Source organism: Coregonus lavaretus (assembly GCF_964263955.1).
Source record: "Coregonus lavaretus genome assembly, chromosome: 18".
Taxonomy (NCBI): Eukaryota; Metazoa; Chordata; class Actinopteri; order Salmoniformes; family Salmonidae; genus Coregonus; species Coregonus lavaretus.
The window spans coordinates 2,105,577-2,131,134 of record NC_140005.1 but is presented as its reverse complement, the minus strand read 5'-3'; the positions used below and the strand labels follow the sequence as shown (position 1 = coordinate 2,131,134).

General features: G+C 38.0%; 1 protein-coding gene across 1 annotated transcript; it reads left to right on the top strand.

The window, feature by feature from the left end:
- Window positions 1–17,809: 17,809 nt before the first annotated feature.
- LOC311145276 (homeobox protein EMX1-like) lies at window positions 17,810–21,452 on the top strand (the record flags this gene model as incomplete). The annotated part of the gene is made up of 3 exons (XM_084181510.1): window positions 17,810–17,910; window positions 18,066–18,310; window positions 21,259–21,452. 3 exons carry the CDS (start codon window positions 17,810–17,812, stop codon window positions 21,450–21,452), a joined length of 540 nt encoding a protein of 179 aa, XP_084037636.1.
- Window positions 21,453–25,558: the final 4,106 nt, after the last annotated feature.

Genomic DNA, 25,558 nt, shown 5'->3' with positions numbered 1-25,558 from the left:
TGTTAGCTAACCCTTCCTCTAACCTTAACGTTTTTAGCTAACCCTTTAACCTAACCCTAACATTAGCCACCTAGCTAGAATTCATAACATATCATACGTTTTGCAATTTCGTGACATATCATACATTTTGCAAATTCGTAACATATTGTACGTTTTACAAATTCTTAACATATAATACGAATTGTAATTTGTAACATAACATACAAAATGGGTGATGGACAGCCACAAATTAATACATAACATATCAAACTAACTGGAGCTTCTCGGATTTACATACAGAATAATACGAAATGCTCTGAGACCAGGTTGGATCGAAGGGTAGCTGGCCCAGAAGCAGCTTAACTCTCAGATAGAGCACATTAAGAAGTCTTGCCTGGGTTTGTTAACATGACGTTTGGGTTTGTTTTCACGCCCATACAGTTAGATTTTTCATCATCACAAATGATGTAAATGAGAATTACTGAGCCTGGCTTTAAACCCAATGGCTGTGTTTAAGAGCATTTAGCCTCTAAACAGCCAATCAAAATGTTGTTCTACCACATCGTTCCATCAGCAATGATTTTCTAACGCTCCACTCTGAGCATTAGAGCATATTAGGGGGAGAATTATGAACTTTCCAAAGTTAACAGTGTAACATCATGAAAGCTAAAAGCCATAGGCTACATAGGTCCTTGGAGTAATACACCACAAAGTGCCTGCGAATTCTGTAATATCTTGGGAAATTACTAAATTATTCATGACCAGAATTCCAATAAATTGTCAGAATTCCAGTAAATTGTCAGTCCGTACAGTGCAGAGCTCAACAGCTGTAGTAATAAACGGACCTCCATGAGTTGTGACTACAGCCACTGGCATTACTGATTGAAATGTCTCCACTGAAACAACAGTTTAATAGTGTTGTGTCGAGAAAACGTTGCTAATTATGCTGTGAGACCAAGGGAATCCGCTGACGCTGTATTTTCATCATAAAGGTTTATTATATCAGAGTATTCCAGCTTCAATTTATGGATACCTGCAGGCACCCGGAGAACAGCCGACCCAAATTCGCATATACTATTCTCACCGTCCTTTGTCCCAAACCATAGTATATATCCTATGTAAATAATAATATGCCATTTAGCAGACGCTTTTATCCAAAGCGACTTACAGTCATGCGTGCATACATTTTTGTGTATGGGTGGTCCCGGGGATCGAACCCACTACCTTGGCGTTACAAGCGCCGTGCTCTACCAGCTGAGCTACAGAGGACCACTATGTAATCTGATATGGGTGTTTTCCCCTACAGACCAATCCCAGGAGGTCACCTAACAGACTTCCTCTGCTTTAGGGTGCCCCTCTAAAACTGCTCCCCAGATGTCTCCCTGGGCCAAATCAACATTCTCTCAGATACCATTTGCAAACATTAACAAAGTCATAATTCCTCAGACACTACAATAGTTAATATATTATCAGCCGAGACGCGAAACAGTTACTTATAAACCCATGAGTTCCGGTTTATGAGAGTAGCCCAACCTACACTTTAACCCACCGCCGTGACTGCATGATATGCATGTCTGAGTTGACCGAGGCTTGAATTTCGATAAATTCTCAAGTTAATTTACGGCCTATTTTACTCTATTCGTGCCCTGGCATCCACAATAACCATAGCCATCTGAAATAAAATAATATAATAAGAGTGTTCATGTCAGTTCCATAAAATAGCCTCCACCAGATGAACATGTCTAGCAATAATGCCAATAAATGGGAGAAAAAAATGTGAAAATTAGGCTCCTTTTTTCTTTTACAAAATGGTCTTATTAGCTTATCTGTTTTTGAATATGATGTTTCACAATAACACTGTAAGTACTCATACTTATAATATAATTATGATCATTATAACACATTATAATAATTAGCTACACATCTATGAATGATAAAAATCTAAAACTTAATCTCAGCTATATATTCCTATGATTTTAGGCCTATCCTACTTGATCAACTCTTATCTTTCCGACTGAGGTTAGAATTCACATTAGTTGGCTGTTAGGTAATGTTATTAAATGAATGAGGGTGATATCAGCGGTATAAAAGGTCATGTTATTAAATGAATGAGGGCGATATCAGGTGTATAAAAGGTCATGTTATTAAATGAATGAGGGCGATATCAGCGGTATAAAAGGTCATGTTATTAAATGAATGAGGGCGATATCAGCGGTATAAAAGGTCATGTTATTAAATGAATGAGGGCGATATCAGCGGTATAAAAGGTCATGTTATTAAATGAATGAGGGCGATATCAGCGGTATAAAAGGTCATGTTATTAAATGAATGAGGGCGATATCAGCGGTATAAAAGGTCATGTTATTAAATGAATGAGGGCGATATCAGCGGTATAAAAGGTCATGTTATTAAATGAATGAGGGCGATATCAGCGGTATAAAAGGTCATGTTATTAAATGAATGAGGGCGATATCAGCGGTATAAAAGGTCATGTTATTAAATGAATGAGGGCGATATCAGCGGTATAAAAGGTCATGTTATTAAATGAAAGAGGGCGATATCAGGTGTATAAAAGGTCATGTTATTAAATGAATGAGGGCGATATCAGGTGTATAAAAGGTCATGTTATTAAATGAATGAGGGTGATATCAGCGGTATAAAAGGTCATGTTATTAAATGAATGAGGGCGATATCAGGTGTATAAAAGGTCATGTTATTAAATGAATGAGGGCGATATCAGCGGTATAAAAGGTCATGTTATTAAATGAATGAGGGCGATATCAGCGGTATAAAAGGTCATGTTATTAAATGAATGAGGGCGATATCAGCGGTATAAAAGGTCATGTTATTAAATGAATGAGGGCGATATCAGCGGTATAAAAGGTCATGTTATTAAATGAATGAGGGCGATATCAGCGGTATAAAAGATCATGTTATTAAATGAATGAGGGCGATATCAGCGGTATAAAATATCATGTTATTAAATGAATGAGGGCGATATCAGCGGTATAAAAGGTCATGTTATTAAATGAATGAGGGCGATATCAGCGGTATAAAAGGTCATGTTATTAAATGAATGAGGGCGATATCAGCGGTATAAAAGATCATGTTATTAAATGAATGAGGGCGATATCAGCGGTATAAAAGGTCATGTTATTAAATGAATGAGGGCGATATCAGCGGTATAAAAGGTCATGTTATTAAATGAATGAGGGCGATATCAGGTGTATAAAAGGTCATGTTATTAAATGAATGAGGGTGATATCAGCGGTATAAAAGGTCATGTTATTAAATGAATGAGGGCGATATCAGGTGTATAAAAGGTCATGTTATTAAATGAATGAGGGCGATATCAGCGGTATAAAAGGTCATGTTATTAAATGAATGAGGGCGATATCAGCGGTATAAAAGGTCATGTTATTAAATGAATGAGGGCGATATCAGCGGTATAAAAGGTCATGTTATTAAATGAATGAGGGCGATATCAGCGGTATAAAAGGTCATGTTATTAAATGAATGAGGGCGATATCAGCGGTATAAAAGATCATGTTATTAAATGAATGAGGGCGATATCAGCGGTATAAAAGGTAATGTTATTAAATGAATGAGGGCGATATCAGTGGTATAAAAGGTCATGTTATTAAATGAATGAGGGCGATATCAGCGGTATAAAAGGTCATGTTATTAAATGAATGAGGGCGATATCAGCGGTATAAAAGATCATGTTATTAAATGAATGAGGGCGATATCAGCGGTATAAAATATCATGTTATTAAATGAATGAGGGCGATATCAGCGGTATAAAAGGTCATGTTATTAAATGAATGAGGGCGATATCAGGTGTATAAAAGGTCATGTTATTAAATGAATGAGGGCGATATCAGCGGTATAAAAGGTCATGTTATTAAATGAATGAGGGCGATATCAGGTGTATAAAAGGTCATGTTATTAAATGAATGAGGGTGATATCAGCGGTATAAAAGGTCATGTTATTAAATGAATGAGGGCGATATCAGGTGTATAAAAGGTCATGTTATTAAATGAATGAGGGCGATATCAGCGGTATAAAAGGTCATGTTATTAAATGAATGAGGGCGATATCAGCGGTATAAAAGGTCATGTTATTAAATGAATGAGGGCGATATCAGCGGTATAAAAGGTCATGTTATTAAATGAATGAGGGCGATATCAGCGGTATAAAAGGTAATGTTATTAAATGAATGAGGGCGATATCAGCGGTATAAAAGATCATGTTATTAAATGAATGAGGGCGATATCAGCGGTATAAAATATCATGTTATTAAATGAATGAGGGCGATATCAGCGGTATAAAAGGTCATGTTATTAAATGAATGAGGGCGATATCAGCGGTATAAAAGGTCATGTTATTAAATGAATGAGGGCGATATCAGCGGTATAAAAGATCATGTTATTAAATGAATGAGGGCGATATCAGCGGTATAAAAGGTCATGTTATTAAATGAATGAGGGCGATATCAGCGGTATAAAAGGTCATGTTATTAAATGAATGAGGGCGATATCAGGTGTATAAAAGGTCATGTTATTAAATGAATGAGGGTGATATCAGCGGTATAAAAGGTCATGTTATTAAATGAATGAGGGCGATATCAGGTGTATAAAAGGTCATGTTATTAAATGAATGAGGGCGATATCAGCGGTATAAAAGGTAATGTTATTAAATGAATGAGGGCGATATCAGCGGTATAAAAGGTCATGTTATTAAATGAATGAGGGCGATATCAGCGGTATAAAAGGTCATGTTATTAAATGAATGAGGGCGATATCAGCGGTATAAAAGGTCATGTTATTAAATGAATGAGGGCGATATCAGCGGTATAAAAGATCATGTTATTAAATGAATGAGGGCGATATCAGCGGTATAAAAGGTCATGTTATTAAATGAATGAGGGCGATATCAGTGGTATAAAAGGTCATGTTATTAAATGAATGAGGGCGATATCAGCGGTATAAAAGGTCATGTTATTAAATGAATGAGGGCGATATCAGCGGTATAAAAGATCATGTTATTAAATGAATGAGGGCGATATCAGCGGTATAAAATATCATGTTATTAAATGAATGAGGGCGATATCAGCGGTATAAAAGGTCATGTTATTAAATGAATGAGGGCGATATCAGGTGTATAAAAGGTCATGTTATTAAATGAATGAGGGCGATATCAGGTGTATAAAAGGTCATGTTATTAAATGAATGAGGGCGATATCAGCGGTATAAAAGGTCATGTTATTAAATGAATGAGGGCGATATCAGGTGTATAAAAGGTCATGTTATTAAATGAATGAGGGCGATATCAGGTGTATAAAAGGTCATGTTATTAAATGAATGAGGGCGATATCAGCGGTATAAAAGGTCATGTTATTAAATGAATGAGGGCGATATCAGGTGTATAAAAGGTCATGTTATTAAATGAATGAGGGCGATATCAGCGGTATAAAAGGTCATGTTATTAAATGAATGAGGGCGATATCAGGTGTATAAAAGGTCATGTTATTAAATGAATGAGGGCGATATCAGGTGTATAAAAGGTCATGTTATTAAATGAATGAGGGCGATATCAGGTGTATAAAAGGTCATGTTATTAAATGAATGAGGGTGATATCAGCGGTATAAAAGGTCATGTTATTAAATGAATGAGGGTGATATCAGCGGTATAAAAGGTCACGTTATTAAATGAATGAGGGCGATATCAGGTGTATAAAAGGTCATGTTATTAAATGAATGAGGGCGATATCAGCGGTATAAAAGGTCATGTTATTAAATGAATGAGGGCGATATCAGCGGTATAAAAGGTCATGTTATTAAATGAATGAGGGCGATATCAGCGGTATAAAAGATCATGTTATTAAATGAATGAGGGCGATATCAGCGGTATAAAATATCATGTTATTAAATGAATGAGGGCGATATCAGCGGTATAAAAGGTCATGTTATTAAATGAATGAGGGCGATATCAGGTGTATAAAAGGTCATGTTATTAAATGAATGAGGGCGATATCAGGTGTATAAAAGGTCATGTTATTAAATGAATGAGGGCGATATCAGCGGTATAAAAGGTCATGTTATTAAATGAATGAGGGCGATATCAGGTGTATAAAAGGTCATGTTATTAAATGAATGAGGGCGATATCAGGTGTATAAAAGGTCATGTTATTAAATGAATGAGGTTGATATCAGCGGTATAAAAGGTCATGTTATTAAATGAATGAGGGCGATATCAGCGGTATAAAAGGTAATGTTATTAAATGAATGAGGGCGATATCAGCGGTATAAAAGGTCATGTTATTAAATGAATGAGGGTGATATCAGCGGTATAAAAGGTAATGTTATTAAATGAATGAGGGCGATATCAGCGGTATAAAAGGTAATATTATTAAATGAATGAGGGCGATATCAGCGGTATAAAAGGTCATGTTATTAAATGAATGAGGGCGATATCAGCGGTATAAAAGGTCATGTTATTAAATGAATGAGGGCGATATCAGCGGTATAAAAGGTCATGTTATTAAATGAATGAGGGCGATATCAGCGGTATAAAAGGTCATGTTATTAAATGAATGAGGGCGATATCAGCGGTATAAAAGGTCATGTTATTAAATGAATGAGGGCGATATCAGCGGTATAAAAGGTCATGTTATTAAATGAATGAGGGCGATATCAGGTGTATAAAAGGTCATGTTATTAAATGAATGAGGGCGATATCAGGTGTATAAAAGGTCATGTTATTAAATGAATGAGGGCGATATCAGGTGTATAAAAGGTCATGTTATTAAATGAATGAGGGCGATATCAGCGGTATAAAAGGTCATGTTATTAAATGAATGAGGGCGATATCAGCGGTATAAAAGATCATGTTATTAAATGAATGAGGGCGATATCAGCGGTATAAAATATCATGTTATTAAATGAATGAGGGCGATATCAGCGGTTTAAAAGGTCATGTTATTAAATGAATGAGGGCGATATCAGGTGTATAAAAGGTCATGTTATTAAATGAATGAGGGCGATATCAGGTGTATAAAAGGTCATGTTATTAAATGAATGAGGGCGATATCAGCGGTTAAAAAGGTCATGTTATTAAATGAATGAGGGCGATATCAGGTGTATAAAAGGTCATGTTATTAAATGAATGAGGGTGATATCAGCGGTATAAAAGGTCATGTTATTAAATGAATGAGGGTGATATCAGCGGTATAAAAGGTCACGTTATTAAATGAATGAGGGCGATATCAGGTGTATAAAAGGTCATGTTATTAAATGAATGAGGGCGATATAAGCGGTATAAAAGGTCATGTTATTAAATGAATGAGGGCGATATCAGCGGTATAAAAGGTCATGTTATTAAATGAATGAGGGCGATATCAGCGGTATAAAAGATCATGTTATTAAATGAATGAGGGCGATATCAGCGGTATAAAAGGTCATGTTATTAAATGAATGAGGGCGATATCAGTGGTATAAAAGGTCATGTTATTAAATGAATGAGGGCGATATCAGCGGTATAAAAGGTCATGTTATTAAATGAATGAGGGCGATATCAGCGGTATAAAAGATCATGTTATTAAATGAATGAGGGCGATATCAGCGGTATAAAATATCATGTTATTAAATGAATGAGGGCGATATCAGCGGTATAAAAGGTCATGTTATTAAATGAATGAGGGCGATATCAGGTGTATAAAAGGTCATGTTATTAAATGAATGAGGGCGATATCAGGTGTATAAAAGGTCATGTTATTAAATGAATGAGGGCGATATCAGCGGTATAAAAGGTCATGTTATTAAATGAATGAGGGCGATATCAGGTGTATAAAAGGTCATGTTATTAAATGAATGAGGGCGATATCAGGTGTATAAAAGGTCATGTTATTAAATGAATGAGGGCGATATCAGCGGTATAAAAGGTCATGTTATTAAATGAATGAGGGCGATATCAGGTGTATAAAAGGTCATGTTATTAAATGAATGAGGGCGATATCAGCGGTATAAAAGGTCATGTTATTAAATGAATGAGGGCGATATCAGGTGTATAAAAGGTCATGTTATTAAATGAATGAGGGCGATATCAGGTGTATAAAAGGTCATGTTATTAAATGAATGAGGGCGATATCAGGTGTATAAAAGGTCATGTTATTAAATGAATGAGGGCGATATCAGCGGTATAAAAGGTCATGTTATTAAATGAATGAGGGTGATATCAGCGGTATAAAAGGTCACGTTATTAAATGAATGAGGGCGATATCAGGTGTATAAAAGGTCATGTTATTAAATGAATGAGGGCGATATCAGCGGTATAAAAGGTCATGTTATTAAATGAATGAGGGCGATATCAGCGGTATAAAAGGTCATGTTATTAAATGAATGAGGGCGATATCAGCGGTATAAAAGATCATGTTATTAAATGAATGAGGGCGATATCAGCGGTATAAAATATCATGTTATTAAATGAATGAGGGCGATATCAGCGGTATAAAAGGTCATGTTATTAAATGAATGAGGGCGATATCAGGTGTATAAAAGGTCATGTTATTAAATGAATGAGGGCGATATCAGCGGTATAAAAGGTCATGTTATTAAATGAATGAGGGCGATATCAGCGGTATAAAAGGTCATGTTATTAAATGAATGAGGGCGATATCAGCGGTATAAAAGATCATGTTATTAAATGAATGAGGGCGATATCAGCGGTATAAAATATCATGTTATTAAATGAATGAGGGCGATATCAGCGGTATAAAAGGTCATGTTATTAAATGAATGAGGGCGATATCAGGTGTATAAAAGGTCATGTTATTAAATGAATGAGGGCGATATCAGCGGTATAAAAGGTCATGTTATTAAATGAATGAGGGCGATATCAGGTGTATAAAAGGTCATGTTATTAAATGAATGAGGGTGATATCAGCGGTATAAAAGGTCATGTTATTAAATGAATGAGGGCGATATCAGGTGTATAAAAGGTCATGTTATTAAATGAATGAGGGCGATATCAGCGGTATAAAAGGTCATGTTATTAAATGAATGAGGGCGATATCAGCGGTATAAAAGGTCATGTTATTAAATGAATGAGGGCGATATCAGCGGTATAAAAGGTCATGTTATTAAATGAATGAGGGCGATATCAGCGGTATAAAAGGTAATGTTATTAAATGAATGAGGGCGATATCAGCGGTATAAAAGATCATGTTATTAAATGAATGAGGGCGATATCAGCGGTATAAAATATCATGTTATTAAATGAATGAGGGCGATATCAGCGGTATAAAAGGTCATGTTATTAAATGAATGAGGGCGATATCAGCGGTATAAAAGGTCATGTTATTAAATGAATGAGGGCGATATCAGCGGTATAAAAGATCATGTTATTAAATGAATGAGGGCGATATCAGCGGTATAAAAGGTCATGTTATTAAATGAATGAGGGCGATATCAGCGGTATAAAAGGTCATGTTATTAAATGAATGAGGGCGATATCAGGTGTATAAAAGGTCATGTTATTAAATGAATGAGGGTGATATCAGCGGTATAAAAGGTCATGTTATTAAATGAATGAGGGCGATATCAGGTGTATAAAAGGTCATGTTATTAAATGAATGAGGGCGATATCAGCGGTATAAAAGGTAATGTTATTAAATGAATGAGGGCGATATCAGCGGTATAAAAGGTCATGTTATTAAATGAATGAGGGCGATATCAGCGGTATAAAAGGTCATGTTATTAAATGAATGAGGGCGATATCAGCGGTATAAAAGGTCATGTTATTAAATGAATGAGGGCGATATCAGCGGTATAAAAGATCATGTTATTAAATGAATGAGGGCGATATCAGCGGTATAAAAGGTCATGTTATTAAATGAATGAGGGCGATATCAGTGGTATAAAAGGTCATGTTATTAAATGAATGAGGGCGATATCAGCGGTATAAAAGGTCATGTTATTAAATGAATGAGGGCGATATCAGCGGTATAAAAGATCATGTTATTAAATGAATGAGGGCGATATCAGCGGTATAAAATATCATGTTATTAAATGAATGAGGGCGATATCAGCGGTATAAAAGGTCATGTTATTAAATGAATGAGGGCGATATCAGGTGTATAAAAGGTCATGTTATTAAATGAATGAGGGCGATATCAGGTGTATAAAAGGTCATGTTATTAAATGAATGAGGGCGATATCAGCGGTATAAAAGGTCATGTTATTAAATGAATGAGGGCGATATCAGGTGTATAAAAGGTCATGTTATTAAATGAATGAGGGCGATATCAGGTGTATAAAAGGTCATGTTATTAAATGAATGAGGGCGATATCAGCGGTATAAAAGGTCATGTTATTAAATGAATGAGGGCGATATCAGGTGTATAAAAGGTCATGTTATTAAATGAATGAGGGCGATATCAGCGGTATAAAAGGTCATGTTATTAAATGAATGAGGGCGATATCAGGTGTATAAAAGGTCATGTTATTAAATGAATGAGGGCGATATCAGGTGTATAAAAGGTCATGTTATTAAATGAATGAGGGCGATATCAGGTGTATAAAAGGTCATGTTATTAAATGAATGAGGGTGATATCAGCGGTATAAAAGGTCATGTTATTAAATGAATGAGGGTGATATCAGCGGTATAAAAGGTCACGTTATTAAATGAATGAGGGCGATATCAGGTGTATAAAAGGTCATGTTATTAAATGAATGAGGGCGATATCAGCGGTATAAAAGGTCATGTTATTAAATGAATGAGGGCGATATCAGCGGTATAAAAGGTCATGTTATTAAATGAATGAGGGCGATATCAGCGGTATAAAAGATCATGTTATTAAATGAATGAGGGCGATATCAGCGGTATAAAATATCATGTTATTAAATGAATGAGGGCGATATCAGCGGTATAAAAGGTCATGTTATTAAATGAATGAGGGCGATATCAGGTGTATAAAAGGTCATGTTATTAAATGAATGAGGGCGATATCAGGTGTATAAAAGGTCATGTTATTAAATGAATGAGGGCGATATCAGCGGTATAAAAGGTCATGTTATTAAATGAATGAGGGCGATATCAGGTGTATAAAAGGTCATGTTATTAAATGAATGAGGGCGATATCAGGTGTATAAAAGGTCATGTTATTAAATGAATGAGGTTGATATCAGCGGTATAAAAGGTCATGTTATTAAATGAATGAGGGCGATATCAGCGGTATAAAAGGTAATGTTATTAAATGAATGAGGGCGATATCAGCGGTATAAAAGGTCATGTTATTAAATGAATGAGGGTGATATCAGCGGTATAAAAGGTAATGTTATTAAATGAATGAGGGCGATATCAGCGGTATAAAAGGTAATATTATTAAATGAATGAGGGCGATATCAGCGGTATAAAAGGTCATGTTATTAAATGAATGAGGGCGATATCAGCGGTATAAAAGGTCATGTTATTAAATGAATGAGGGCGATATCAGCGGTATAAAAGGTCATGTTATTAAATGAATGAGGGCGATATCAGCGGTATAAAAGGTCATGTTATTAAATGAATGAGGGCGATATCAGCGGTATAAAAGGTCATGTTATTAAATGAATGAGGGCGATATCAGCGGTATAAAAGGTCATGTTATTAAATGAATGAGGGCGATATCAGGTGTATAAAAGGTCATGTTATTAAATGAATGAGGGCGATATCAGGTGTATAAAAGGTCATGTTATTAAATGAATGAGGGCGATATCAGGTGTATAAAAGGTCATGTTATTAAATGAATGAGGGCGATATCAGCGGTATAAAAGGTCATGTTATTAAATGAATGAGGGCGATATCAGCGGTATAAAAGATCATGTTATTAAATGAATGAGGGCGATATCAGCGGTATAAAATATCATGTTATTAAATGAATGAGGGCGATATCAGCGGTTTAAAAGGTCATGTTATTAAATGAATGAGGGCGATATCAGGTGTATAAAAGGTCATGTTATTAAATGAATGAGGGCGATATCAGGTGTATAAAAGGTCATGTTATTAAATGAATGAGGGCGATATCAGCGGTTAAAAAGGTCATGTTATTAAATGAATGAGGGCGATATCAGGTGTATAAAAGGTCATGTTATTAAATGAATGAGGGTGATATCAGCGGTATAAAAGGTCATGTTATTAAATGAATGAGGGTGATATCAGCGGTATAAAAGGTCACGTTATTAAATGAATGAGGGCGATATCAGGTGTATAAAAGGTCATGTTATTAAATGAATGAGGGCGATATAAGCGGTATAAAAGGTCATGTTATTAAATGAATGAGGGCGATATCAGCGGTATAAAAGGTCATGTTATTAAATGAATGAGGGCGATATCAGCGGTATAAAAGATCATGTTATTAAATGAATGAGGGCGATATCAGCGGTATAAAAGGTCATGTTATTAAATGAATGAGGGCGATATCAGTGGTATAAAAGGTCATGTTATTAAATGAATGAGGGCGATATCAGCGGTATAAAAGGTCATGTTATTAAATGAATGAGGGCGATATCAGCGGTATAAAAGATCATGTTATTAAATGAATGAGGGCGATATCAGCGGTATAAAATATCATGTTATTAAATGAATGAGGGCGATATCAGCGGTATAAAAGGTCATGTTATTAAATGAATGAGGGCGATATCAGGTGTATAAAAGGTCATGTTATTAAATGAATGAGGGCGATATCAGGTGTATAAAAGGTCATGTTATTAAATGAATGAGGGCGATATCAGCGGTATAAAAGGTCATGTTATTAAATGAATGAGGGCGATATCAGGTGTATAAAAGGTCATGTTATTAAATGAATGAGGGCGATATCAGGTGTATAAAAGGTCATGTTATTAAATGAATGAGGGCGATATCAGCGGTATAAAAGGTCATGTTATTAAATGAATGAGGGCGATATCAGGTGTATAAAAGGTCATGTTATTAAATGAATGAGGGCGATATCAGCGGTATAAAAGGTCATGTTATTAAATGAATGAGGGCGATATCAGGTGTATAAAAGGTCATGTTATTAAATGAATGAGGGCGATATCAGGTGTATAAAAGGTCATGTTATTAAATGAATGAGGGCGATATCAGGTGTATAAAAGGTCATGTTATTAAATGAATGAGGGCGATATCAGCGGTATAAAAGGTCATGTTATTAAATGAATGAGGGTGATATCAGCGGTATAAAAGGTCACGTTATTAAATGAATGAGGGCGATATCAGGTGTATAAAAGGTCATGTTATTAAATGAATGAGGGCGATATCAGCGGTATAAAAGGTCATGTTATTAAATGAATGAGGGCGATATCAGCGGTATAAAAGGTCATGTTATTAAATGAATGAGGGCGATATCAGCGGTATAAAAGATCATGTTATTAAATGAATGAGGGCGATATCAGCGGTATAAAATATCATGTTATTAAATGAATGAGGGCGATATCAGCGGTATAAAAGGTCATGTTATTAAATGAATGAGGGCGATATCAGGTGTATAAAAGGTCATGTTATTAAATGAATGAGGGCGATATCAGCGGTATAAAAGGTCATGTTATTAAATGAATGAGGGCGATATCAGGTGTATAAAAGGTCATGTTATTAAATGAATGAGGGCGATATCAGGTGTATAAAAGGTCATGTTATTAAATGAATGAGGTTGATATCAGCGGTATAAAAGGTCATGTTATTAAATGAATGAGGGCGATATCAGCGGTATAAAAGGTCATGTTATTAAATGAATGAGGGTGATATCAGCGGTATAAAAGGTCATGTTATTAAATGAATGAGGGTGATATCAGCGGTATAAAAGGTAATGTTATTAAATGAATGAGGGCGATATCAGCGGTATAAAAGGTAATGTTATTAAATGAATGAGGGCGATATCAGGTGTATAAAAGGTCATGTTATTAAATGAATGAGGGCGATATCAGCGGTATAAAAGGTCATGTTATTAAATGAATGAGGGCGATATCAGCGGTATAAAAGGTCATGTTATTAAATGAATGAGGGCGATATCAGCGGTATAAAAGGTCATGTTGTTAAATGAATGAGGGCGATATCAGCGGTATAAAAGGTCATGTTATTAAATGAATGAGGGCGATATCAGGTGTATAAAAGGTCATGTTATTAAATGAATGAGGGCGATATCAGGTGTATAAAAGGTCATGTTATTAAATGAATGAGGGCGATATCAGGTGTATAAAAGGTCATGTTATTAAATGAATGAGGGCGATATCAGCGGTATAAAAGGTCATGTTATTAAATGAATGAGGGCGATATCAGGTGTATAAAAGGTCATGTTATTAAATGAATGAGGGTGATATCAGCGGTATAAAAGGTCATGTTATTAAATGAATGAGGGCGATATCAGCGGTATAAAAGGTCATGTTATTAAATGAATGAGGGTGATATCAGCGGTATAAAAGGTCATGTTATTAAATGAATGAGGGTGATATCAGCGGTATAAAAGGTCATGTTATTAAATGAATGAGGGCGATATCAGGTGTATAAAAGGTCATGTTATTAAATGAATGAGGGCGATATCAGCGGTATAAAAGGTCATGTTATTAAATGAATGAGGGCGATATCAGCGGTATAAAAGGTCATGTTATTAAATGAATGAGGGCGATATCAGCGGTATAAAAGGTCATGTTATTAAATGAATGAGGGCGATATCAGGTGTATAAAAGGTCATGTTATTAAATGAATGAGGGCGATATCAGGTGTATAAAAGGCCATGTTATTAAATGAATGAGGGCGATATCAGCGGTATAAAAGGTCATGTTATTTAATGAATGAGGGTGATATCAGCGGTATAAAAGGTCATGTTATTAAATGAATGAGGGTGATATCAGCGGTATAAAAGGTCATGTTATTAAATGAATGAGGGCGATATCAGGTGTATAAAAGGTCATGTTATTAAATGAATGAGGGCGATATCAGCGGTATAAAAGGTCATATTATTAAATGAATGAGGGCGATATCAGCGGTATAAAAGGTCATGTTATTAAATGAATGAGGGCGATATCAGCGGTATAAAAGGTCATGTTATTAAATGAATGAGGGCGATATCAGCGGTATAAAAGGTCATGTTATTAAATGAATGAGGGCGATATCAGCGGTATAAAAGGTCATGTTATTAAATGAATGAGGGCGATATCAGGTGTATAAAAGGTCATGTTATTAAATGAATGAGGGCGATATCAGGTGTATAAAAGGTCATGTTATTAAATGAATGAGGGCGATATCAGCGGTATAAAAGGTCATGTTATTAAATGAATGAGGGCGATATCAGCGGTATAAAAGGTCATGTTATTAAATGAATGAGGGCGATATCAGCGGTATAAAAGGTCATGTTATTAAATGAATGAGGGCGATATCAGGTGTATAAAAGGTCATGTTATTAAATGAATGAGGGCGATATCAGCGGTATAAAAGGTCATGTTATTAAATGAATGAGGGCGATATCAGGTGTATAAAAGGTCATGTTATTAAATGAATGAGGGCGATATCAGCGGTATAAAAGGTCATGTTATTAAATGAATGAGGGCGATATCAGCGGTATAAAAGGTCATGTTATTAAATGAATGAGGGCGATATCAGCGGTATAAAAGGTCATGTTATTAAATGAATGAGGGCGATATCAGCGGTATAAAAGGTCATGTTATTAAATGAATGAGGGCGATATCAGCGGTATAAAAGGTCATGTTATTAAATGAATGAGGGCGATATCAGGTGTATAAAAGGTCATGTTATTAAATGAATGAGGGCGATATCAGCGGTATAAAAGGTCATGTTATTAAATGAATGAGGGCGATATCAGCGGTATAAAAGGTCATGTTATTAAATGAATGAGGGCGATATCAGCGGTATAAAAGGTCATGTTATTAAATGAATGAGGGCGATATCAGCGGTATAAAAGGTCATGTTATTAAATGAATGAGGGCGATATCAGCGGTATAAAAGGTCATGTTATTAAATGAATGAGGGCGATATCAGCGGTATAAAAGGTCATGTTATTAAATGAATGAGGGCGATATCAGCGGTATAAAAGGTCATGTTATTAAATGAATGAGGGCGATATCAGCGGTATAAAAGGTCATGTTATTAAATGAATGAGGGCGATATCAGGTGTATAAAAGGTCATGTTATTAAATGAATGAGGGCGATATCAGCGGTATAAAAGAAATAAAGCCCCCACACTCATAGGCCTACTACCTTTATTCCCAAACAAACAACCTTTCGATCTTCTTCAGGTCATTACCGACTTTTTTCGGCCCTGCACCCCACTAAAGGATGTGCGTTTGATCACAATTGCCTGGCGATATAAGCGGTACCGTATTGCGAAGAATATGTATAACATAGGCTTGCTTAGTCAGTCTATTTGCTATAAGGATGATATTTTCCTTTTCTGCATTACGCCTCATTATCACGCTGTTGTGATTTTCAAATGAGTTAACTTAACCAAGGGCCTGGACTTCGGATTTTAAAAGCTTGTTTCCTCTTTAGCAAACTGAGAGGGTATCTAATATCACATGAACCTACAGTCATAGTAATTATAAGTATTAACAACCTCATAACAAGATGGGAACGTCGTATTGACAGATCTCTTCAGAAACCACAGGCGTTCGTTGTCAGCGGTCTTGGGGAAGGTTTCCCAGTGCTTCGGTCTGAGGAGACGGGAGGAAACACCGACACACCAGAGGCACTATGCCAGAGAGGCTTTGACATGTTTTTAATAAGCATATTATTGATATTATCGGCTACGCTTTAATGGAGAAAGTACTGTCATCCTCAAACGTGTAGGCTAAACAACACTGGTTTCATTCTTTGCATCGATTTGGTGGATAGGCTATATGCAGGACTCAGAAATGTGAGTGGATATTCAACCTGAATGTTTTTTACTGGTGTTGTCTTTGCTGAATGACCCAAATAAAAAAATCAGCCGAGGAAAAACGACTAGGCTATTTGGTTATCGAACTATTATTTTCATATGAACCCGTCTGGATTACTGCAACTCGCTGTTGGCTGGGCTCCCTGCCTGTGCCATTAAACCCCTACAACTCATCCAGAATGCCGCAGCCCGTCTGGAGTTCAACCTTCCCAAGTTCTCTCACGTCACCCCGCTCCTCCGCACACTCCACTGGCTTCCAGTTGAAGCTCGCATCCGCTACAAGACCATGGTGCTTGCCTATGGAGCAGTGAGGGGAACGGCACCTCCGTACCTTCAGGCTCTGATCAGTCCCTACACCCAAACGAGGGCATTGCGTTCATCCACCTCTGGCCTGATGGCCCCCCTACCTCTGCGGAAGCATAGTTCCCGCTCAGCCCAGTCAAAACTGTTCGCTGCTCTGGCACCCCAATGGTGGAACAAGCTCCCTCACGACGCCAGGACAGCGGAGTCACTCACCACCTTCCGGAGACACTTGAAACCCCACCTCTTTAAGGAATACCTGGGATAGGATAAAGTAATCCTTCTACCCCCCCCCCCCCCCCCCTGCAAAAAAAACAAAAAAAACATTGTAAAGTGGTTATCCCACTGGCTATAAGGTGAATGCACCAATTTGTAAGTCGCTCTGGATAAGAGAGTCTGCTAAATAACGTAAATGCAATGAGTTGCTGCATGTCATCTCCAACTCCATTCCTGCTTCTGCTAAATCCACACGCTAGGTACTTGAGAGAACTCATTGGCAGGTGAACTCTTCCAATCAGCGCCATCTAATCAGCGCCATCCAATCAGCGCCATCTATAGCTCTGCTCCCTTTGCGCACGTCTCAGTCCTCGGCGTTCCAGAAGGTTCCATGGATCTCACGTCCCTAACGCAAGGGGCTCGAGGTTCCCGCTCAAAACGCTGGTCCAGGGCTGTCCCTAACGCAAGGGGCTCGAGGTTCCCGCTCAAAACGTTGGTCCAGGGCTGTCCCTAACGCAAGGGGCTCGAGGTTCCCGCTCAAAACGTTGGTCCAGGGCTGTCCCTAACGCAAGGGGCTCGAGGTTCCCGCTCAAAACGTTGGTCCAGGGCTCTACCGTAACCGTTGCTGCTCACTATGACTTTTTGAGGGAACCATTTCTGACTTACTCCAACCCCACTGACGCTTTCATGATCGGGTACCAGGGTCACACCGGCAGGTCTCTGTATCAGAACCCGGAGCTGGTGTTCCCTGAGTCGGTCAACCACCCCGGGCTGACCATGAACCCCGACCAGCTAGGAGGTGGCCACCCACAACACCCTGCACACTTCTTTGGGACGCAACACCGAGACTCTCTCAACTTCTACCCATTGGATTTACGGAACAGATTTCATGGTAATGTATTGGAAAGAGAGAGAGAGAGAGAGTGTGTGTGTGTGTGTGTTGAAAAGTCAATTGAATCGTTTTTCAGTCTTAATACATAGGCCTATCAATAATAATGACAACAATTAGGCTGCAATGATGATGGGGCTAATCATTCATTTTCATGTATGTTAATCACCAGTTAATGTTTGTTTCTATTACAATATTATTGTGGTGATGTGGGACCACGAGGCATAGGCTTTATAACAGCCACTGGTGAACATAACTAATACCTAGAGTGGATATGAGATAGAGTACTTATGGAAAACATTTCCACGTTCCATTTTCCCCCTTGGCTACACTTTGGTAAAGGGAAAGCGTCAATCAGATAGTGGGGATGTTTTTGTTGCTAGCAGAACTCCCTGCCCTCGGCCATGTCAGTCTATATTGTCATACTAGTAACATATGAACAAATAAACTGTCACAACAGGAAACATGAGAGGTATGGAACGATAAGGCTGTGACATGAGTATTAATATGAATACTGTCACATTGACTACAGCAAGGCTATATAGGCTATATTCTCTTACAAGTTTTATTTTACTTCTGCTCTTTTTTTTCTCAACACTTTTTGTGTTGTTGTTTTATTTTTACTTTTTTTTGTTAAAAATAAATGCACTGTTGGTTAAGGGCTGTAAGTAAGCATTTCACTGTAATGTCTGCACCTGTTGTATTCGGCGCATGTGACCAATAAAATTTGATTTGATTTGATATTCAATGTAGATATTGGGGTCTATATGGTCCTAAAGCGGTTTATATGGTCCTAAAGCGGTTTATATGGTCCTAAAGCGGTCTATATGGTCCTAAAGCGGTCTATATGGTCCTAAAGCGGTCTATATGGTCCTAAAGCGGTCTATATGGTCCTAAAGCGGTTTATATGGTCCTAAAGCGGTCTATATGGTCCTAAAGCGGTTTATATGGTCCTAAAGCGGTCTATATGGTCCTAAAGCGGTTTATATGGTCCTAAAGCGGTCTATATGGTCCTAAAGCGGTCTATATGGTCCTAAAGCGGTCTATATGGTCCTAAAGCGGTTTATATGGTCCTAAAGCGGTCTATATGGTCCTAAAGCGGTCTATATGGTCCTAAAGCGGTTTATATGGTCCTAAAGCGGTTTATATGGTCCTAAAGCGGTTTATATGGTCCTAAAGCGGTCTATATGGTCCTAAAGCGGTTTATATGGTCCTAAAGCGGTTTATATGGTCCTAAAGCGGTCGATATGGTCCTAAAGCGGTCTATATGGTCCTAAAGCGGTTTATATGGTCCTAAAGCGGTCTATATGGTCCTAAAGCGGTCTATATGGTCCTAAAGCGGTCTATATGGTCCGCTTCATGCTTTATAATGTAATCAAACTTTAAAAACGAAACAAGGAATATTTGTGCGGTCTGCAGAACACATCAAATTGCTGGTGAGTAATAATATGGAACTTGACATGACCGTCTCATCAGCTGTTACCTCGTTTTGGCACAGGTTTGGAGTGCATTTGTGGTGCATCAAATATCTGTCATAAGCAGAGAAAATATTCCATTAAGGTGACAGGTAATTACATTCAAAATTAAGAGCATTAGAAAGAGTGCTAAACACCAAAATCCCTCCATTTTGAAAATGTGATGGCATGTCAAAAACTTCAATTTGCATTTTTATAACTTCATACATGTATTATAGACTAATCCAATGAAATGTGATTAAGATATTATAAAATATGTAGGAGTCTGTCATTTTCATTCAAACTTTAGGCTACTAGGATCCAGATTAATGGAGCGCAAGTCTAAACCAGTCTATTTTCCCACGGCTGGAAAGGTTTCCCCCGGCACACACACCAGGCCACAGGCAATCTGTAAAATAAATATTGTCTTTGTCACGCGGTCAATCCCACTGCGAATTTATCCAAACCAAACCACTATCTTATCTGAGTGAGTGCGAAAATCGTAATTATTTTCTTCCCAAACGTTCAAACCAGAATTTTGTTTCAGAATCTAGCCAGATTTTTTAGGTTGTAAATTTTTTTACAACCTATATAGACTATATGGCCTATATGCATCTGTAGTCTCGATTAATTTAATATGTTTTTGATCATTTAACGTATTGGCCTAATTCTCATTTATGACGAGAGATTCATGTCATTATTCTCAATATAAAGTAGACTAATAATGTTGTTAAATTATTAAAAATAATTGTCACACAGTCCTATTTGGAACGATATCAAATTGACAGTTTAAATTGAGCCCTACGTCGACATGGACTCAGCACATGCAGAAGAGTGGTTATAAAGGCTTCATAGACCACTTCAAACTACATAAAGAGTTTATAAACTAGCCTCAAACCAACAGGGCAAATAATCCTTTGAATTAGTCTAAGATCCCTCTCTGCCTCGGGCTGTGTTCTTTCCCACCTCATTGCAGAGCAAAACGCGCCTGGTGTTGCTCTGTGTTGTAGTTGCTTCAATCTAAACCCCACTGTGATTCTCCCTCTCAATTCAATTTCAATTCCATTTCAATTTAAGGGCTTTATTGGCATGGGAAACGTGTGTTAACATTGCCAAATCAAGTGAAGTAGATAGTAAACAAAAGTGAAATAAACAATAAATATTAACAGTAAACATACACTCAGAAGTTTCAAAATAATAAAGACATTTCAAATGTCATATATAACTCTCTCTCTCTCTCTCTCTCTCTCTCTCTCTCTCTCTCTCTCTCTCTCTCTCTCTCTCTCTCTCTCTCTCTCTCTCGTCACTAGTTACCACAGCCACAAAGTCATAAACCCCGACCATTTCCACCAGTTATCTTCTCATTTTGTTTTAATTAGACCTAAAACCTTCAATTAAGACCAAAAATAACATTTTTGTTTTCATTAATTTCTACGATATAGCCAATTTTGTCTTCGTGGATGTGGTAACTAGTGGAAACCATCTCTCCGCCCCCAGGAAACGATGTTTCCCAAGATAGCCTGCTCCTGCACGTCCCATTCGCCCGGAAACACAAGCGCATCCGCACCGCCTTGTCCGCGTCGCAGCTCCTGCTGCTGGAGCGGGCGTTCGAGAAGAATCATTACGTAGTAGGAGCAGAGAGGAAACAGCTGGCCAACGGTCTCATTCTGTCTGAAACACAGGTGAGATAAGATACTAAAATATCCTATATGAAATACGTATATGGAACACAGTTCAGGAATAGGCATACAGTGGGGAGAACAAGTATTTGATACACTGCCGATTTTGCAGGTTTTCCTACTTACAAAGCATGTAGAGGTCTGTAATTTTTAATCATAGGTACACTTCAACTGTGAGACAGAATTTAAAACAAAATTCAGAAAATCACATTGTATGATTTTTAAGGAAATAATTTGCATTTTATTGCATGATATAAGTATTTGATACATCAGAAAAGCAGAACTTAATATTTGGGACAGAAACCTTTGTTTGCAATTACAGAGATCATACGTTCCCTGTAGGTCTTGACCAGGTTTGCACACACTGCAGCAGGGATTTTGGCCCACTCCTACATACAGACCTTCTCCAGATCCTTCAGGTTTCGGGTCTGTCGCTGGGCAATACGGACTTTCAGCTCCCTCCAAAGATTTTGTATTGGGTTCAGGTCTGGAGACTGGCTAGGCCACTCCAGGACCTTGAAATGCTTCTTACGGAGCCACTCCTTAGTTGCCCTGGCTGTGTGTTTCGGGTCGTTGTCATGCTGGAAGACCCAGCCACGACCCATCTTCAATGCTCTTACTGAGGGAAGAAGGTTGTTGGCCAAGATCTCGCGATACATGGCCCCATCCATCCTCCCCTCAATACGGTGCAGTCGTCCTGTCCCCTTTGCAGAAAAGCATCCCCAAAGAATGATGTTTCCACCTCCATGCTTCACGGTTGGGATGGTGTTCTTGGGGTTGTACTCATCCTTCTTCTTCCTCCAAACACGGCGAGTGGAGTTTAGACCAAAAAGCTCAATTTTTGTCTCATCAGACCACATGACCTTCTCCCATTCCTCCTCTGGATCATCCAGATGGTCATTGGCAAACTTCAGACGGGCCTGGACATGCGCTGGCTTGAGCAGAGGGACCTTGCGTGCGCTGCAGGATTTTAATCCATGACGGCGTAGTGTGTTACTAATGGTTTTCTTTGAGACTGTGGTCCCAGCTCTCTTCAGGTCATTGACCAGGTCCTGCCGTGTAGTTCTGGGCTGATCCCTCACCTTCCTCATGATCATTGATGCCCCACGAAGTGAGATCTTGCATGGAGCCCCAGACCGAGGGTGATTGACCGTCATTTTGAACTTCTTCCATTTTCTAATAATTGTGCCAACAGTTGTTGCCTTCTCACCAAGCTGCTTGCCTATTGTCCTGTAGCCCATCCCAGCCTTGTGCAGGTCTACAATTTTATCCCTGATGTCCTTACACAGCTCTCTGGTCTTGGCCATTGTGGAGAGGTTGGAGTCTGTTTGATTGAGTGTGTGGACAGGTGTCTTTTATACAGGTAACGAGTTCAAACAGGTGCAGTTAATACAGGTAATGAGTGGAGAACAGGAGGGCTTCTTAAAGAAAAACGAACAGGTCTGTGAGAGCCGGAATTCTTACTGGTTGGTAGGTGATTAAATACTTATGTCATGCAATAAAAAGGAAATTAATTACTTAAAAATCATAAAGTGTGATTTTCTGGATTTTTGTTTTAGATTCCGTCTCTCACAGTTGAAGTGTACCTATGATAAAAATTACAGACCTCTACATGCTTTGTAAGTAGGAAAACCTGCATAATCGGCAGTGTATCAAATACTTGTTCTCCCCACTGTATATAAATTCATTTTAATAAATTCCTGCCCAAACTCATTCGGATTTGATAAATTCAAGTCAGGAGGTTCTGCTTCTTAATTGAAATAAAATATCTTCAAGAACTTTGAATTAAAGTCTTCAGCCAATAATATTCATTAAGTTGTTATAAATAAAGGATATGATTTTATGCTTTTTTAAATTCGATTGATGGGACCCTTTAGCGTTCAGTGGCATAGCGTTCTGTTGCATAGCTTTGTGAAATCAAGATTTTAAACAGGCTTCATTCACATTATTTTAAATATCATTTACATTATTATTTTTAATATTCAATTATAATTCATATTCGGGTTTAATATTATTATTATTATTATTATTATTATTATTATTATTATTATTATTATAATTATTATTAGGCTATTAAACACATTAGGCATATTCATTAGTAGCTCTACTGGAAAACATAAAATTTTTCCTGCAAGCCTACATAGGGCAAATATTGACAAATATTTTTATGCTGAAATTAGCCAACTGTTAGCGATAGGGCCTATGTTAGAAAATGTGACTATTACAACAATTTATTGTCAAACTCTGTGAATCATTTTACTAAATCATAATCAGTTAAAAACGTCATTAAAAAGGTCTCGAAAGCCTGTGATTTCCACTTCTGATGCATTTTCGTTGGAACAATAGTTTTTAACCTTGCTAATCTATCTGGTTAATCTAGCCGGTTAATCTAGCCTGCTAATCTAGCCGGTTAATCTAGCCTGCTAATCTAGCCTGTTAATCTAGCCTGCTAATCTAGCCTGTTAATCTAGCCTGCTAACCTAGCCTGCTAATCTAGCCGGTTAATCTAGCCTGCTAATCTAGCCGGTTAATCTAGCCGGTTAATCTAGCCTGCTAATCTAGCCGGTTAATCTAGCCGGTTAATCTAGCCGGTTAATCTAGCCTGCTAATCTAGCCTGTTAATCTAGCCTGCTAATCTAGCCTGTTAATCTAGCCTGCTAATCTAGCCTGTTAATCTAGCCTGCTAATCTAGCCTGTTAATCTAGCCGGTTAATCTAGCCTGCTAATCTAGCCTGTTAATCTAGCCGGTTAATCTAGCCTGCTAATCTAGCCTGTTAATCTAGCCGGTTAATCTAGCCTGCTAATCTAGCCTGCTAATCTAGCCTGCTAATCTAGCCTGTTAATCTAGCCTGCTAATCTAGCCTGTTAATCTAGCCTGCTAATCTAGCCTGTTAATCTAGCCTGCTAACCTAGCCTGCTAATCTAGCCGGTTAATCTAGCCTGCTAATCTAGCCGGTTAATCTAGCCAGTTAATCTAGCCTGCTAATCTAGCCAGTTAATCTAGCCGGTTAATCTAGCCGGTTAATCTAGCCTGCTAATCTAGCCGGTTAATCTAGCCTGCTAATCTAGCCGGTTAATCTAGCCAGTTAATCTAGCCTGCTAATCTAGCCGGTTAATCTAGCCGGTTAATCTAGCCGGTTAATCTAGCCGGTTAATCTAGCCTGCTAATCTAGCCGGTTAATCTAGCCGGTTAATCTAGCCGGTTAATCTAGCCTGCTAATCTAGCCGGTTAATCTAGCCGGTTAATCTAGCCTGCTAACCTAGCCTGCTAATCTAGCCTGCTAATCTAGCCTGTTAATCTAGCCTGCTAATCTAGCCTGTTAATCTAGCCTGCTAATCTAGCCTGCTAACCTAGCCTGCTAATCTAGCTGGTTAATCTAGCCGGTTAATCTAGACTGCTAATCTAGCCTGCTAATCTAGCCTGCTAATCTAGCCTGCTAATCTAGCCGGTTAATCTAGCCTGCTAATCTAGCCACCTGAACAAAAAAAATACATATACATTTTAGTTACAGCATAAAGCATCAACGTATGTGAAATAGTGACGGTGCATTCGGACGCCTTTACTGCCACATTTTGTTACGTTACAGCCTTACTCTAAAACGGATTAAATTGTGTTCCCCCCGATTAATCTACACACAATACCCCATAATGACGAAGCAAATACAGATTGTTCAAATATTTTGCACATTTATAAAAAATTAAAAACTGAAATATCACAATTACACTCAGTACTTTGTTGAAGCACCTTTGGAAGCGATTACAGACTCGAGTCTTCTTGGATATGACGCTACAAGCTTGGCACACCTGTATTTGGGGAGTTTCTCCCATTGTTCTTTGCAGATCCTCTCAAGCTCTGTTATGTTGGATGGGGAGCGTCGCTGCACAGCTATTTTCAGGTCTCTCCAGAGATGTTCGATCGGGTTCAAGTCCGGGCTCTGGCTGGGCCACTCAAGGACATTCAGAGACTTGTGCCGAAGCCACTCCTACATTGTCTAGGCTGTGGGAACTTGGGAAGGTTGAACACCAGACGGGCTGCGGCATTCTGGATGAGTTGTAGGGGTTTAATGGCACAGGCAGGGAGCCCAGCCAACAGCGAGTTGCAGTAATCCAGACGGGAG